The following is a 15,432-nucleotide window of genomic DNA, read 5'->3' as shown; positions in this document are numbered from 1 at the left end:
GAAGCCGGCGGGGGGGCATCCCAGGCGCGCCTGGGCTGCTCCCCCGCCGGAGCCCCTCCGCGGCTTTGAAAGCCTCGGGGGAAGCCGGCGGGGGGGCATCCCAGGCGCGCATGGGCTGCCCCCCTGCCGGAGCCCCTCCGTGGCTTTGAAAGCCTCGGGGGAAGCCGGCGGGGGGGCATCCCAGGCGCGCATGGGCTGCCCCCCTGCCGGAGCCCCTCCGTGGCTTTGAAAGCCTCGGGGGAAGCCGGCGGGGGGGCATCCCAGGCGCGCATGGGCTGCCCCCCTGCCGGAGCCCCTCCGTGGCTTTGAAAGCCTCGGGGGAAGCCGGCGGGGGGGCATCCCAGGCGCGCCTGGGCTGCTCCCCCGCCGGAGCCCCTCCGCGGCTTTGAAAGCCTCGGGGGAAGCCGGCGGGGGGGCATCCCAGGCGCGCCTGGGATGCCCCGCCGCCGGCTTCCCCCGAGGCTTTCAAAGCCACGGAGGGGCTCCGGCAGGGGGGCAGCCCATGCGCGCCTGGGATGCCCCCCCGCCGGCTTCCCCCGAGGCTTTCAAAGCCGCGGAGGGGCTCCGGAGGGGGGGCAGCCCATGCGCGCCTGGGATGCCCCGCCGCCGGCTTCCCCCGAGGCTTTCAAAGCCGCGGAGGGGCTCCGGCGGCGGGGGGGGGGGGGGGCAGCCCAGGCGCTCCTGGCGGCTTTGCTCCTGGTGCCTCTGGTCTGCTCGGGACCATCTCCAGCAGACCAGGGACACCGGGAGCAAAGGAGGCGGGGGGCGCTGGGGTATAAGATGAAACCCTATCTTTTAATTAAAAAGATAGGGGGTCGTCTTATACACCCAGTCGCCCTATACGCCGGAAAATACGGTACACAAGTTGAGCTATGTCAGTTGCGTAGCTTAAGTCAAAATAGCTTATTTTGGCTTTTGGCGCTGTCTACACAGCAGGAAGTCCAAGGTAGAGCACTTTTCCTCTGACTTCCCTTACTCTGTGTACAATGAGAGTTACAGGAGTCGGAGTAAGAAGTCCTCCAGCTCGACAATATTTCAACATTACGTTAAAATAACTGTTTATAGTGTAGAGGTGAACTATGTAATTTCGGAATAACTAAGGTTATTCTGAAATAACACTGCTGTGTAGATATAGCCTAATTCTTTTAAAGAATCTGCTGCTATAATACAGGGATATTGTCAAGAAAGAAAATGTACAGTAATTACTCGTTTAACTGTGCCCGCTTAACACATTTTCACGATAGCACAATTTTTTTTTTTTAAGGGAATGTTTTTTCAATAACACGACCGTCCCCGAAATAACACAGAAGTGCTCCGTTCAGCCGCTCTCTTGGCCGGACTGCTGTGAGCTGCATGTGTGCCTACGGCTCCAGCCTGCACTTGTTAGCAGCCAGCCGCTGAGCACAGGCAGCTGCCTTGAGATCGGGACATAAGGTTGGGGGAGAAAGGGGACTGGGTTACAGCAGGGAGGAGAGGTGTTTGGCTCTGGGGAAGGGAAGGGGAGGAGAAGGGAGGGGGATTGGGTTGGGAGTATGCCCTTGCAATGGGTCTGCTGAGACCCGCACTGCGTCCGGCGACGGAGGGTCAGCGGGGAAAGGCACGGCGAATGCTCTGACACTTTGCAGGGAGGCAGGGGAAGCCCCACGCAGCCGTCCGGGCGCCTCGCCCCCTCTCCTGTGCCCCCGCTTGCAGGCTGGCGGCTGGGTTTTCCCAGCCAGCCTGTCGCCGGTGGCTGTGCGGGGCTTCCCAGTTAGGGCCATTCTTGCTGTTTGCTTTTTCAAACTGTTAGTTTATATGACATAGCCACTTTTCATGTTTGCTCCTAGAGAATATCACTCTTGTTCTCGTGCATGGCCCAAATCTGTACTGTTGAGGTTTCAGCTGTGCAGGGGTATGCTCATGTTTTAAGTTGTGTTTATTGGAAAGTTAAGGAAACACTCACACAAAGGTTATTCATATTGAGCTTGCACCCACTCCCAGATGCTGCAGCTCTGCTTTTTAAATGTATTAAGAGCTACCAGGTGATTCCTGGCTCTTAATACATTTAAAAAGCAGAGGCACAGAGTCTGGAGCTGGGTGTGAGCCGGAAATCAACTGATTCCTGGCTCGTGCTCTGTCCCACGCTACGCCACTGCCTTCCCTATCCTCCTGTGGAGACCATGCTGGGGGATACTGGCTTTTAAGTTGGCTCCCCCCAGCTCCTGCTCCCTCCCCCCCTTGTTGCCTCTCTCTGTTAGAGGCAGCAAGGGGGGGGGGGGGAGAAGCGACTGTTCAAGTAGTTACTCGTCTACCCAATAAGCATATGCATATGCTTATTGGGTAGTTGACTACTCAACTCCTCGCTTACATCCTCATTGCAGTCAGCAGCTGCAAAAGGTATTCGTGGTTTGTGTGTAGGAGGTTGGGGTTTAAACAAAGAACAGAAGGTGAGTTTAGAGCAGCGTGCCAACTTGCTAGTTAATTCCATTGACCAACCTCTTCTGTTCCTTGCCTGTGATTGAGGTAGTGCTTGTTAGGACATTACTGAGTTAAGAGCCTCCTTTTAGATTTAAGAACTAGTGAAAAAATCTAATCAAGTTAGAAAATGAGAGACTGTAGAAGATCTATTGGACCTTTGTTGTTGTCAGTGCTTAAGATCAGATGCTTTTAAGCCATAAATAGTAACATAATGATGCTTACTAACTCCTTTCATGAGGTAACTTTTGTCTCTAAAGAAGTTGTCATCTTGGGTTTAATGTTTCTACACATGTCAGTCCTCACAGGGATATATCATAGGGTATGTCAGCTGTCTAAATTCTGTCTAACCTTCAACTTTTCCAAGCTGGTGCTTGAACTTTAGTAGTTACACAAATGCATGGCCACCTGTTTGTAACAAAGTTGAAAGAAATATTTCCTTCCTTTGTCCTCCAATGCACAAACTGTTCATGAAAGGGTGCCTTGTTTGCATTTGCTCCACTGAGCTCTGACTTTCTCGGAATAGTGATTCTTTCAGTATTTTTGTCCCAGAATGAATAAATGGTGTTGATTATGGATCAAAAACATGATGTAATTGGTGAAGTGGAATATCCTCTGTCTAGTGAGCTGTTGAGTCCTCTGTCTCTGCTTGGATTTGCTTCACTTTTTTCCGTGCATATAACAAATTGTAGGAACAGAACAACATTAGAGGAGTGAAGTTCTGGAACAGCCTTCCAAGGGAAGTAGTGGGGGCAAAAGATCTATCTGGCTTTAAGATTAAGCTAGATGGGTTTATGAAGGGGATGGTTTGATGGGATAACATGATCTGTGCAACTAATTGACATTTCACTATCGGTGGTAAATAGGCCAATGGTGGGATGATAGGAGTTACTATAGAGAACTTTTCCTGGGTGTCTGGCTGGTGAGTTTTGCCCACATGCTCAGGATTTAGCTGATCGCCATATTTGGGGTCGGGAAGGAATTTTCCTCCAGGGTAGATTGGCTGTGGCCCTGGAGGTTTTTCGCCTTCGTCTCTAGCATGGGGCACAGATCACTTGCTGGAGGATTCTCTGCATCTTGGGGTCTTTAAACCATCATTTGAGGACTTCAATATCTGAGATATAGGTGAGAGGATTATTCCAGGAGTGGGTAGGTGAGATTCTGTGGCCTGCATTGCGCAGGGGGTCAGACTAAATGATCATAAGGGTCCCTTCTGACCTTAAAGTTTATGAGTCTATGACCATTTGTTGAAACTCCAGTTATGAGTTGGAGTTGTTGAAACTCCAGTTTTTGCATCCTGTCCCAGTGGAGCAGGAGAAGGGTTGGGAGTATCTGTTTGGTACATGATATTATAAAAGAGCACATCTTCCCTTGCCAGTGGTTTCACTCTGGAGGTGGTAAAACAGTAGTGTCTTTTCAGCACCACCGAAAACTAGCATTCAAGGCAATTCGTAATGCCAGGGAAAACTTGCCCCTGAGAGGCAAGGGCTTTTTGTCAGAGTAGACTCCAGTTGTACCACTTTTTGGTCCAAGTCTGCAGTTGTACTGCTTTTTGGTCACTGGTGGGACACACTCTTACTTAGATAAACTTAGGAAATAAGCCCCTTTTTTTATACACGCGGGGATGCTGAGACACTGATGTGAAGAGACTTGGTCTAAGTTTTATAGTATTTCCATGCCAGAGCCAGGAATGGACCAGATTCCTGATCCCGTATTCCAGCCACTAAGCCACATGCATGTGGAGGGGGATACAGTTCACAGAATTCGAGAAAACAAGCAGCTTTGACCTTGATCTGGTTTCAGATAATATGAGCAAACTTTTGGGGTCATTATGGGGAAAGGAGGTCCTTGGTTCTTCATTGAAAAGAATCCTTTTAATGATGATCTTCTTGGGGTTTTTTTTGGCATTTTAATTACAATCAAAACACATGGGCATTGGAGCTGGATTTATTTATTTTTGCATGTGGCTTCCTGCTGGGGAAAGGAAAAATGGAAATCAGTAGATTCGACTGCAGTAATTCTAGCAGGAAAGAGCATAGAGCTGGAAACATCATGCTTTTGGATCTGCACTTTGGCTCACTTGTGGTTTGCCACATGAGACAGAGTTTGTACTTTCAGTCCCTGTCTCCATGCAGCCCCTGCTATCCTTCAAACCACATTGCCATGTATATTGGGAAACTAGCTTCTCTTCCTGTATCTTGTGGTAGAGGCCAGTTTTGATCTTTTTAAATGATTTGCTGTGCAGGGTAATTGATAAAATAAACACATTTGGAAATCTAAAGTTCATGTAAGCCATGCAGCACTAAAAAAAAAAAATTCCTAAAACATACCTCACCCCATTCCTGTTCTGTATTAACCTCAAGCTGTGCCATGGAGGATGTCATATTCTGGTCCTCACCTTTTTGACAAATTTGGGTTTTGATGGTGGGGAAAGCTAAACAACAATATATTGTGCTGTGTGTTGGGGTTGGTTAAAATGTTTTGATTGTGGAAAAAGTTCTGATTCAATTTCAAGCAACAACTAAAACAACAACCTTGTGAAATGTGACTGATTTGGAATAGGATTTTTTGACCCCGTTCTACCAGATTCATAAGGATGGAAAGTTGTTGAAGCATTGATGATGTGTGCTGTAGCCATTTGATTGCTTTTCATGAGCTATGAAATAAGTTGTTTGGACTATGTCCTTCTCTCAAAGAACCAGCGTATTCATCACAAAAACCAGGACCCTTATGGGCCCTCTTGTTAGCAGCATCAGTGGAGATGACAAAGTCTAAATAGGTCATGGAGGTTGCACTAATTGACAATTTAAATGTCAGTGTGCTGTTACTGTTGTATTCATTCCTACACCAGCTTCTAGTCTGTTCTATGAATTAGTAGAGCTTTTTAGTCTCTGGGACTGTTAACTCAGCACTTTTCATCAGGAGGGGACAAAAGTGCAGTGCTATATACTTTTATCCCTTGAGCAGATAACTATGTCTGTATCTCACATCAAGCAACTGTGATTTTTACGGCTCAAGAAATGAAATATGATTGATAATTTGTTCTATCTATAAATGATTTGTCAGTTTACGTACAATTCTTCAGTTACCACTTTTTAATAAATTGAAATACATATTTATATATTTCAGGCCCAACACAGAAACACTTTCATTGAAGAACGCTATGGAAAGTACAACATCAGTGATCCACTAATGGCTCTGCAGAGAGATTTTGAGATGCTGAAGGTGGGAAATCATGGTGAAAAACAGCCAGTTTGCTCCAATCCTTTGTCTATCCTAAAAGTAGTGATGAAACATTGCAAGAATATGCAGGAAAGAATGCTCTCTCAACTAGCTGCTGCCGAAAGCAGGCACAGAAAGGTAGGATCTAATTTCTGTAGAACTCACTAAAAAAGAATGTAGTTTTAAAGGTATGTTGTTGACTAGTATGGTGAAGAGTAAAAGTTAAATGCAAAAGGCATTCCTGTAGTTGCTAAGCAGTTATACTTTGTAGCTTTAAAAAGCTTTAATTAATATTGTGCAGTTAGTAAAGATGGTGTATTGTGAATACAAAGATACATGTGCTGCTATTCTGTTAATGGGAGATCTGTGGAAAATATATGGAGGAAATAATTTAGTCAGGATGGGGAAGTAGTATGAAAAAAATCCTTTCATTTCCATGTCATCACACAGAAAAGTTCAGCCAGTTTACAGCAGTATGCAGCTCGGAGCAAACTTGGCATTAAACTGTGGATTAACTGTGTGGTCTATATCTTATTTAAAAGAAAAAAAGAATTAGTGGAAATGAAGTTTCTCCCTACAGACTTTTATAATACATGTATATTTATTGTTCCTCCAAAATATTGAACAAGTGTTTTTCTTGATGCCCATTAATAATACCTCATATTGCTTTCACTGTCTCCCAAGCTGGCATGAATGCATAGTTAAGGCACACTCAGTGAAAGCTCTGGCCACATTGTTTGGAGGCCCCACCACCCTGGAGCAGTGATATATCTGCCTCTCTTAAGTGGAAATCTGCACATAAGTATGAAGACAAACAAGAGCTTCCACTGTCCTGGACTCATAGGAATCTCATGACTATTTAATTTATTTGCCCTTCAGGGTACTTGGTTTGCAGAGTTCAGCTTTTGCAGGGTGTGTGCTTCCTTGCTTGCTTGTTTCTCTCCAAGCAAAAGTCAAACCAATATTTGCTAGCAATGTAGACACTGCAAACTTAGTCTAGTGAAGCTGCTACAAAATTAATAGATATTAATTTTGTTGTCTGATGGCTGATATGAACTAAAAGGCATTATCCAAAAATGGCTGCTTCTTAACAATGTCACTTCTTGCTATGGCCTGTTTCTGGAAACCTTGGTCATAGCACTCATGCAAATAGGTCTGTTCTCGCTAAAAGAGAGAGAGAGAGCGCGCCTATGGGCCCATTATGTCTAGTTAATGTTCATCTGTAAGACTCAAAGTAAGGTTTTACTCCTGTATAGGCTATGAGACAGTGAACTGGATTCTGTTCTGCTTTTTACATTAATGCCACTACTATCTGAAGCAGTTTGGTTTGCAGAATGTTTACTACATCAGTGTTAAGAGCAGAAAGCAGCTTGAGTTTTAGTTCTCAGGCAGCATGTGTACAGATGATATTTGGAAGTAATCTTTGCTCCATTTACAATGTAATTTGAAATGTAAATTATTGGAAGAATAAATAGGAAACACATTACAGGCAGTCCCCGACTTACGCGGATCCAACTTATGTCGGATCCGCACTTACGAACGGGGCTTTTCTTGCCCCGGAGCTCACGGGCAGCGGGTCGCCACCCGTGTCCTCTGGGGCAAGAAAAACTTCTCCCGGTCTCCCTGGTTTGCTGGGGGGGGGGCGCAGCTAGTGTGCCACCCCCTCCCCCCTCCAGCAGACCAGGCTTTTGTTGCGGGACGCCTCGGATAGAGCAGCTGTTGAAACTGATCAGGCTGATTCCAGGAAGCTGGGGGCAGAGCAACTCTGCCTCTGGCTTCCTGTAGTCAGCCCCTGGTCAGTTTCAGTGGCGGCAGCTGAATCTGGAGCCAGTTCCGACTTGCATACAAATTCAACTGAAGAACAAACCTATAGTCCCTATCTTGTACGTAACCCGGGGACTGCCTGTACTTCAATTTTCAGCCACTTATTTAGCTATAATCACTTTTTATAATAAGAATAGCCCTTCCTCTTTAAGTCACACTATTATGTTTGTGCAAGATGTTTAAGAAGCTAACTTAGTCAGAAGGATTGAGCTCTTGGTGAATGTTTTTGGGATCATTGGAATTTTGGTCATGACATACTGCAGAGTTGCAGTGTCCCACTGGAAAGCCCGTGTGTTGACTTTTCTGCTAAGTTAATGGAATCTCAGTAATCCATGTAATTCAGTGAAGGAATTGAAGGAGCTGCTTGACTCTCCTTATTACAAGCAGTTTTGTTACAAGTTTTCATGTTGTTTTCAAGTGGGGGAGCAGAGATATTTAAAATAAACTTTGTTTTGTCAAATCAAACTGAAAAATTGTCACAAGCTTCAAATCTCTTCCAGCAATGCAAAGAGAAATGCATATCCTAATGTAAATTGCCCGTGAACCAATCTCTAAAGCATATCAATGATATCATGATTAAGAACCATGACAATTGGCATTCTCTGAGGCTGTCTGTATGCTCCTGGGTTTGTATTAATGATCTTGTCAGGAAATCCCATCTCAAGCACCAGCCAACCAATAATGCATAAAATAGAAATTGTGTGAGAAAATTACTTCCTTTCAAACTTTTTAGAGCTGCACTGCAAACAGAAAACAAACATACAAATTATCTATTGAAGATACATGGAGAGTGGTTTTCAAATGTATATTCTTACTCATAACACTTAGTTAGCAAATCTGTGCAAGGCAGTGGCTATGACATTATGTAGAATATGCCTGCCCCATACACAATTTTGGAGTGGGTTTTTGTGTGCATGTATTTGAATTTTGACACATTCTGTCACGCTTGTCAAAATTTGACTTTAGTGATACCTAGAGGCCTCACTGAATATCTGGACCATGTTTGTAAAAGTTTTTCAATAAAAAGATGGCTAAAATGTCAGTGTTTTTGTGCCTGGAAGGTGATCCTGGATCTTGAGGAAGAAAGGCAGCGGCATGCTCAAGACACGGCTGAAGGAGATGATGTCACCTACATGTTGGAGAAGGAGCGGGAACGGCTGACTCAGCAGGTGCATCTTGGGAGTTAGTTATTAGCCCTCCCCACAGAAAGCTGAATGCCCTCAGAACACATAGTTATACTAAGTCTTAGTGATGAAGCAGTGTCTAATTGTGCCTGAATAAGAACGGCCATACTAGGTCAGACCAAAGGTCCATCTAGATAGGATATGTCTTCTGACAGTGGCCAGTGCCAGGTGCCTCAGAGGGAATAAACAGAACAGGCAGTCATCAAGTGATCCCACCCTTGTTGCCCATTCCCAGTTTCCGACAAACAAAAGCTAGGGACATCATTCCTGCCCATAGCCATTGATGGACCTATCCTATCTAGCTCTTCTTTGAACCTTGTTAAAGTCCTGGCCTTCACGCTATCCTCTGGCAAGGAGTTCCACAGGTTGTCTGTGCGTTGTGTAAAGAAATACTTCCCTTTGTTTTAAACTTGCTACCTATTAATTTCATTTAGGAACCCCTAGTTCTTGTGTTATGGGTAAGGAATAAATAACTCTTTATTCACCTTTTCCACACCAGTTGTGATTTTGTAGATCTCTGTCATATCCCCACTTAGTCTTCTCTTTTCTGAGTTGAAAAGCCCCAGTCTTATTAATTTCTACTCATATGGCAGCCATTCTAAACCCCTAACTATTTTTGTTATCCTTTTCTGAACTTTTTTCAGTGCCAAGATACCTTTTTTGAAATGAGGCTACCACATCTGCATGCAGTATTCAAGATGTGGGCGTCTCATGGATTTATATAGAAGATTTAGATATTCTCTCTCTTTCTCTGCTCCTTTATTAATGATTCCTAACATTCTGTTTGCTTTTTTGACTCCTGCTGCATATTGAGTATCAAATAAATATTAAGGATATGACTTTCTACATTTCCTGGCTTTTGTCAACCATATGTAAAATACCAGCTTACGCCTGGTTTTCCATATGTGAAATGGGTTAAAATATTCACAGCTTAAAAAAGCTTATTTCAGCCCTAAAGGGAAAAAAAACCTCAGGAAGCAAGCTGAATTGAAGGCAGAACAATCTGCATCCCACCTTGTTGCTCTCTGATACTTTACAAGACTGATGCAGAACTCCCAAACTGGTAGGGGAAAGATTTGGTACGCTTCTGTTCAGAGAGCCACAGTAATGCAGATTGGTGGTGGTTTTTCATCTGTAACACAAGAACAGTAGAAAGGGATAGCATTAGAGTTTAGACTTCCCTAAACATTTCTAAATGGCACTGTAAAGCAGATTCAGAGGGGAGGGAGGAATCACTAAGAAGGAACTTTAAAGGAAGCTTCAGTATGGTAGGTAGACCATTGGTATATGTTACACTAAATGTAAACAACTGAAAATTTCCCACCAGTGATTATACAAAGTGGTAGAAACCAATCAGAGCTGCTTGCCATGCGACAAGTTGGTGACCTCTCAGACATCTGAAATGGGACAAGGAACCTTCTTTGTGTGTGGAGTTAGTGAAGCCCTCTGTTGTTGGAAATACAGGATTGTGAGCTGAGGCAAATGAGAAACTCATCCGATCTGCAGCTTTACCACATTAGTTTTTTTGGGTATAGACAGTTGCCTCATTTGCATATGGGAGGCTTTTTTGTTCCCTCTGAGAACTCTTTTGTCTTCTTTTTCCAGTTGGAATTTGAAAGGACCCAAGTGAAAAAAATTGAAAAAGAGCAGAAGAAGCTGTCGAGCCAATTGGAAGAAGAGAGGGCACGCCACAAACAGCTGTCCTCCATGCTTGTACTAGAGTGCAAGAAAGCCACAGCCAAGGTAGTCGAAGAGGGACAGAAGGCAGGGGAGCTGAGCTTGAAACTGGAGAAAGAAAGAAGCAAAGTGAGCAAGCTGGAGGAGGAGCTGGCCTCCAAGAAGAAGCGGGGCTTGCAAATGGAGGCACAGGTAGAAAAGCAGCTCTCTGAGTTTGACATCGAAAGAGAACAGTTGAGAGCCAAGCTGAACCGAGAAGAGAACCGGACAAAGGCACTCAAGGAAGAGGTGGAGAGCCTGAAAAAGGCCCTGAAAGAACTGGAGGTTGCTTGCCAGGGCAGCAACCCTGCTGAACATTCACATCAAAACCCCTCAGTGATATCCAGAGATGTAGCAACAGACAGCCCCCTGGTGAGGTCTGTGTCTTGCCAGACAGAAAGTTTTCAGGCAGACAGCACCAGTCTGGGCAGTGTGGGCAAAGCTGCACACATGACCCTTCCTAACCCGTCCACACCTACCCAGCCCTATGCTAAAGCGAATGGGCACTGTGAGACAGAGATGCAGCCAAGTGGGGAGCTAGTGCAGACAAACGTAGCAGAGAACCAGGCACCACTGAGAGAGAAGCCCGTTGGGCCAATCCCAGAAAGTGCAGTTGAGAATGGAGGTTCCCCTGTAAGAACAGAATCTCCTGTTTATATGATCTCCCAGCTCCCTTCTGGTGGGACGTCTGTCTCTCCCAGCAACACAGCTGCCTCATCTCTGTCGTCTTCTCCATGCTCGTCCCCAGTTCTGACTAAACGCCTGGTGGGAACTTCAGCAAACAGCCCTGGTTACCAGTCGTCCTACCAGGTTGGGATCAACCAGCGTTTCCATGCTGCCAGACACAAATTTCAGTCCCAAGCTGATCAGGACCATCAGTCAAGCGGCCTGCAGAGCCCTCCATCGCGGGATTTGTCTCCTACCCTTGCAGACAACTCCGCTGCCAAACAGTTAGCCCGCAATACAGTCACTCAGGTTCTTTCCCGATTCACCAGTCAGCAGGGACCTATAAAGCCAGTCTCGCCAAATAGCTCACCCTTTGGCACAGACTACCGGAATCTGGCAAATGCAGTGAGCCCAAAAAGTGAGTCCAGCCCAGGCAAAGTTTCTAGTCCACTGAGCCCATTGTCTCCTGGAATTAAATCGCCAACAATTCCCAGAGCAGAAAGAGGGAACCCTCCACCTATTCCTCCGAAGAAACCTGGCCTGGCTCAGTCCCCGGCAACTCCTGGCCCACTAACCAAAACCCCTTCCCAGGCATCCTCTGTCGGTGCCCCTGTGGACTTGGCAAGTAGCTGCTCTAACAATGCTGTAGTAGCAAATGGTAAAGACATTGACATACTGTTGCCAACTAATAGCTAGTCTTTAGAAAATGTGACTGTAGCATTCCATGGCTTAGCATCCTAGAGCTAAGACACTGTTTTATCCACTCCATGTTATTTATTTGGGTAGTAGCAGAATGCCTCTGTGTAATACATGCAGTGTATTCTCTTTTTTAAAATAGTTAGGAAATTATTTTTATGTTGATGTATAAACCTTAACTATAGCGCTGTAAGGTAGCCTTTAACGGAGTCTCATGTCAGCAGTCAAATGAAATGAGAAGGTAGAAAATTTTGTGCTGGGAGCTGATTAGCAAACTATAATGGGACTGAAGCATTCATTGTAAATTATGCAGAAAGAACTTGTGCAGATTTTTATTCCAGATGAACACTGTATAAAAAGTGCCTGAACTAAGCTTGTGATATGAATGTGGTTCTCTGTCCAAAACAAAAAAAGGGACCATCTAACCACAGAAATAACAGCTCTTCTATGAATCATGAATGTTTAAATCAACACTGTTTTTAATCCTTTCCAGTTGTTCTTAAATCAGGTTTGCCAGCAACGTACCACAAATAGAGAATGAAAATCTTTCGAAGGTGACCACCGCAGTGGCCCCAGTTTTGCCCTGTAGCTCCTGTTTGCTGTCAGACGCAGGAGACGCACATGAATGTGTGTGTTAGGGTAGAATTCGGACCTACTGTTCAGCTCTGTGTAACCCAGTCCCTTTTTTTTTCCACTGGAGTTGTCCAAAACCAGTGGCAGCATTAAACACAAACAATCAGGGTGCCAGTTTTCCTGCAGTTCATTCATTTCCTAAGTAGATGTCTCACTGTAGATTAAATGGCTAAAGATTAATTCCTGGTGCTTCACCTTTGATTTTTTTAAAATTCTTCAAGCAATCTACTGTTGTGTGTATGTGTGCGTAGAACTTTTGAGATAAGGAACTTGCTATTACTTGAAAAGAGAAATCGCTAGTCATTCTATACAGTAAGATGGGATCTTTACTAAAATGAAAAGCAATAACTTAAGTTGCTCACTTTGTAACAATACTGTATGTCAGACTGACAGATTTTATTGATGCGTTTGCTAGCCTATTTGGCTGCAGCTGTGGAACCAAATGTTAACTCTTTCTCATATATATATATATATATATATATAATGTGTGTGTATATATAGATGCACCCATGTACATGTTACACACAATACATATATAAATCATAGTCTGGGTATGTTATTGAAGTTCTCCATAATTCATAAAGAAAAGGTAGACATACATATTTTTAAGATTATAAAACGAGAACAGGGTTGTTTGTTTTTTAATTAAAAACAGATATTTCAGTTTTGCTGCTTGATGTCAGTCCATTTTTAACCATTCTGCCAACGGCAATATGAAACCTACATCTGGAGAAGTGTTTACTACTGTTGGGTGCTTGCTCCTATGTTTTAGTTATTTAGCACTCGACTAAACAAAGCACTTGCTACCTTATTGTAGGAAAGATTCCTGCAGTGGTTGGGACGATGCATTCCTATACATGATATATATATATATAAGGTCTCTTCCAGCTCTAATTTATAGGACCTCAGAGTTCTTGACTTGTTCTAGTAGATGCTGTGCTAGCCAACCTCTTTGTACGCCTAACCCATATGATAAAACTTTGGCATAACACAATAGAAATGGTTAGATATGTTTTTATGGACTTCTAAATAATAAATGTGTGCATCACTGATCCTATTTAATTGTAATGGCCCATATACACCAAGAGTAGAAAAATAGAAGAATGCTACAGCTAAATACGTAGAGACTCTTGGGAAAGCACATTGAAAATTTGATTTTACCACAGCAATTTTTTCTCCTGATTAATCAGAATAACAGCTGAAAACTGATTGTGAATGGATTTTAGCTAGAGTATCATTCTAATCCAAAATTGAGTGTTCCAGCAACTTCTTTAACCAGTTTTCTTGCTTTACGCTAATCTTAAGTGGTGATGTACCATTTCTTTATGATATAACTCTACAGATATATATACTATAGTGAAGTTTATTTCTTAGGAAATGCACTGAATACTGTATTTCTTCTGCAGTGTAATATGGGGAGGGACAATGCAAGAGAAAATGTGTATTTTTGGTAGTGGCCTATCTTCTGAGATACAATAAGCACAAATATTAAAATGCATTCAGCTAATCCAATAAGAAAGGTAGGATTAGTACTTACATTTTTCAAGTAGATTCTGTGTGTGGAAGCAACTAAAACTTTCTTCTATGATTTACATCCTAGTTATAAGCCAACATTGCTGCAGAGCTTTGTCACTGGCTGTTGGGGTTATAATGAAGTGCAAAATGCATACACTAGTATTCATTAACATTTGTAAATTTGTAAAGCCAAATGTACCAGGCAGAAGTCTTGAATCATTTTTATAGCTGACAGCATTAAACGTGTTAAACGTTCATACTATCAATAAAGTGTTTTATTTTTAAGATCTTACTGTCGTGCAAGAAAATGTTAACATTTTTGCTCTGAGTGCTCCTGACCTGATGCGGATCTGTAGCTGCCACTTGGAGACAATCAAGCTGTCTCTTGCATCATTCATGCCTCTCTTTGACATGTTACACAGTCACAAAAGGAAGCTGTCCTGGAGCCTCTAGCTTGTGCAGCAGGGACACTTGGAAGATAATAGCTTCTTGAAGAAAGATATATTGTTCTAAAGTAGACACACATACTACTGTGATGTTAGGTCTCCTGAAGATACAGCGTGTCACCTTTGCATCACTTAGTGTGGCTTGAGCTAGATGAGTCTCATTTCTGTTGAATGTTATTCAGTATACTGGTCATTTGTTATTTCCATGCCTGCTTTACATATGAAAGTTACAGTCACCTGAAGAAGTGGGCTGTGCCCACGAAAGCTCATGATACCATCTACATGTTTTGTTAGTCTATAAAGTAATACCAGGCCATTTGTTGTTTTTAAAGTTTATCCTGTACAGACTAACTCATCTACCCCCTGAAGCTTGTGAACAATGATAATTCATTAAACGTAGGCCTGACACACATGGTTTTTCTTAGATTGTTTAGGACATTTAAGCCTGGGGAAAATTGCCCTTCTCTATTCGTAACCCTGCTTCTGCAGGGTTCAGATGCTTTGGAGCCCAGTTGAGTTGCAAGTGTCTTTTGAACTGGCAGTCTGTAAATACAATTTTACTTAAGACACTGGAGAGGTGCCAGGCATGATTTAATAATGGGCTCTTGCATCGTTATAAACACTGACTGCTGACTTGGAGGGCAATCTCTTTTGGAGGCTTGGGCTTAAAATGGAGAGCCTAGTCAGCTATTCAGTGTTGTTCAAACAAGCACATTGTTAAAAATCCAGGCCACAATAACCCCTCTGCTCCCCCACCGGAACACTCAGCTCCAGATTGGTTGGGAATTTGAACCCAGAAGCCTCTCCCAGGGAGGGGTGAGAGCTATACACTGACCTATCCATGCCTCTCCACAGTCCTTTTTGTCACTGCTTTTTCTAGGATGGCTTATGAAGACCAGAGTTTGCCATTGCTTGCCTAGTGATTAAAGTCTCGCACAGGCTGTTGGTTCATAGCTATTTCTGCCCTAACACCCAAGGTGCAGACATTTTAAAGAAACGCAGCTGTGTATGTCCTCTTGAGACAGTGTCTTTTGGGTGGGTTCCTTAGTATTTGCATTATATTAGAGGTAGGGACC

The 15,432-nt window shown here is 43.7% G+C and overlaps 1 protein-coding gene across 3 annotated transcripts in view; it reads left to right on the top strand.

Annotated features, from left to right (window-relative positions):
* CTTNBP2NL (CTTNBP2 N-terminal like) overlaps positions 1-14,202 on the top strand; it is a 49,364-nt gene extending 35,162 nt beyond the window's left edge. For all 3 annotated transcript variants that reach the window (XM_075910076.1, XM_075910075.1, XM_075910077.1), the window contains exons 3-5: positions 5,584-5,814; positions 8,562-8,669; positions 10,290-14,202. In XM_075910076.1, the coding sequence (XP_075766191.1) occupies positions 5,584-5,814; positions 8,562-8,669; positions 10,290-11,762 (1,812 nt within the window). In that variant the 3' untranslated portion in view covers positions 11,763-14,202. The remainder of the gene's footprint in view (positions 1-5,583; positions 5,815-8,561; positions 8,670-10,289) is intronic.
* The last annotated feature ends 1,230 nt before the right edge of the window (positions 14,203-15,432 follow it).

This window comes from Pelodiscus sinensis, chromosome 27 (assembly GCF_049634645.1).
Source record: "Pelodiscus sinensis isolate JC-2024 chromosome 27, ASM4963464v1, whole genome shotgun sequence".
NCBI classification, from domain to species: Eukaryota; Metazoa; Chordata; order Testudines; family Trionychidae; genus Pelodiscus; species Pelodiscus sinensis.
Note: the sequence above shows the minus strand (reverse complement) of the source record. Positions and strands in the feature narration are given on the sequence as shown.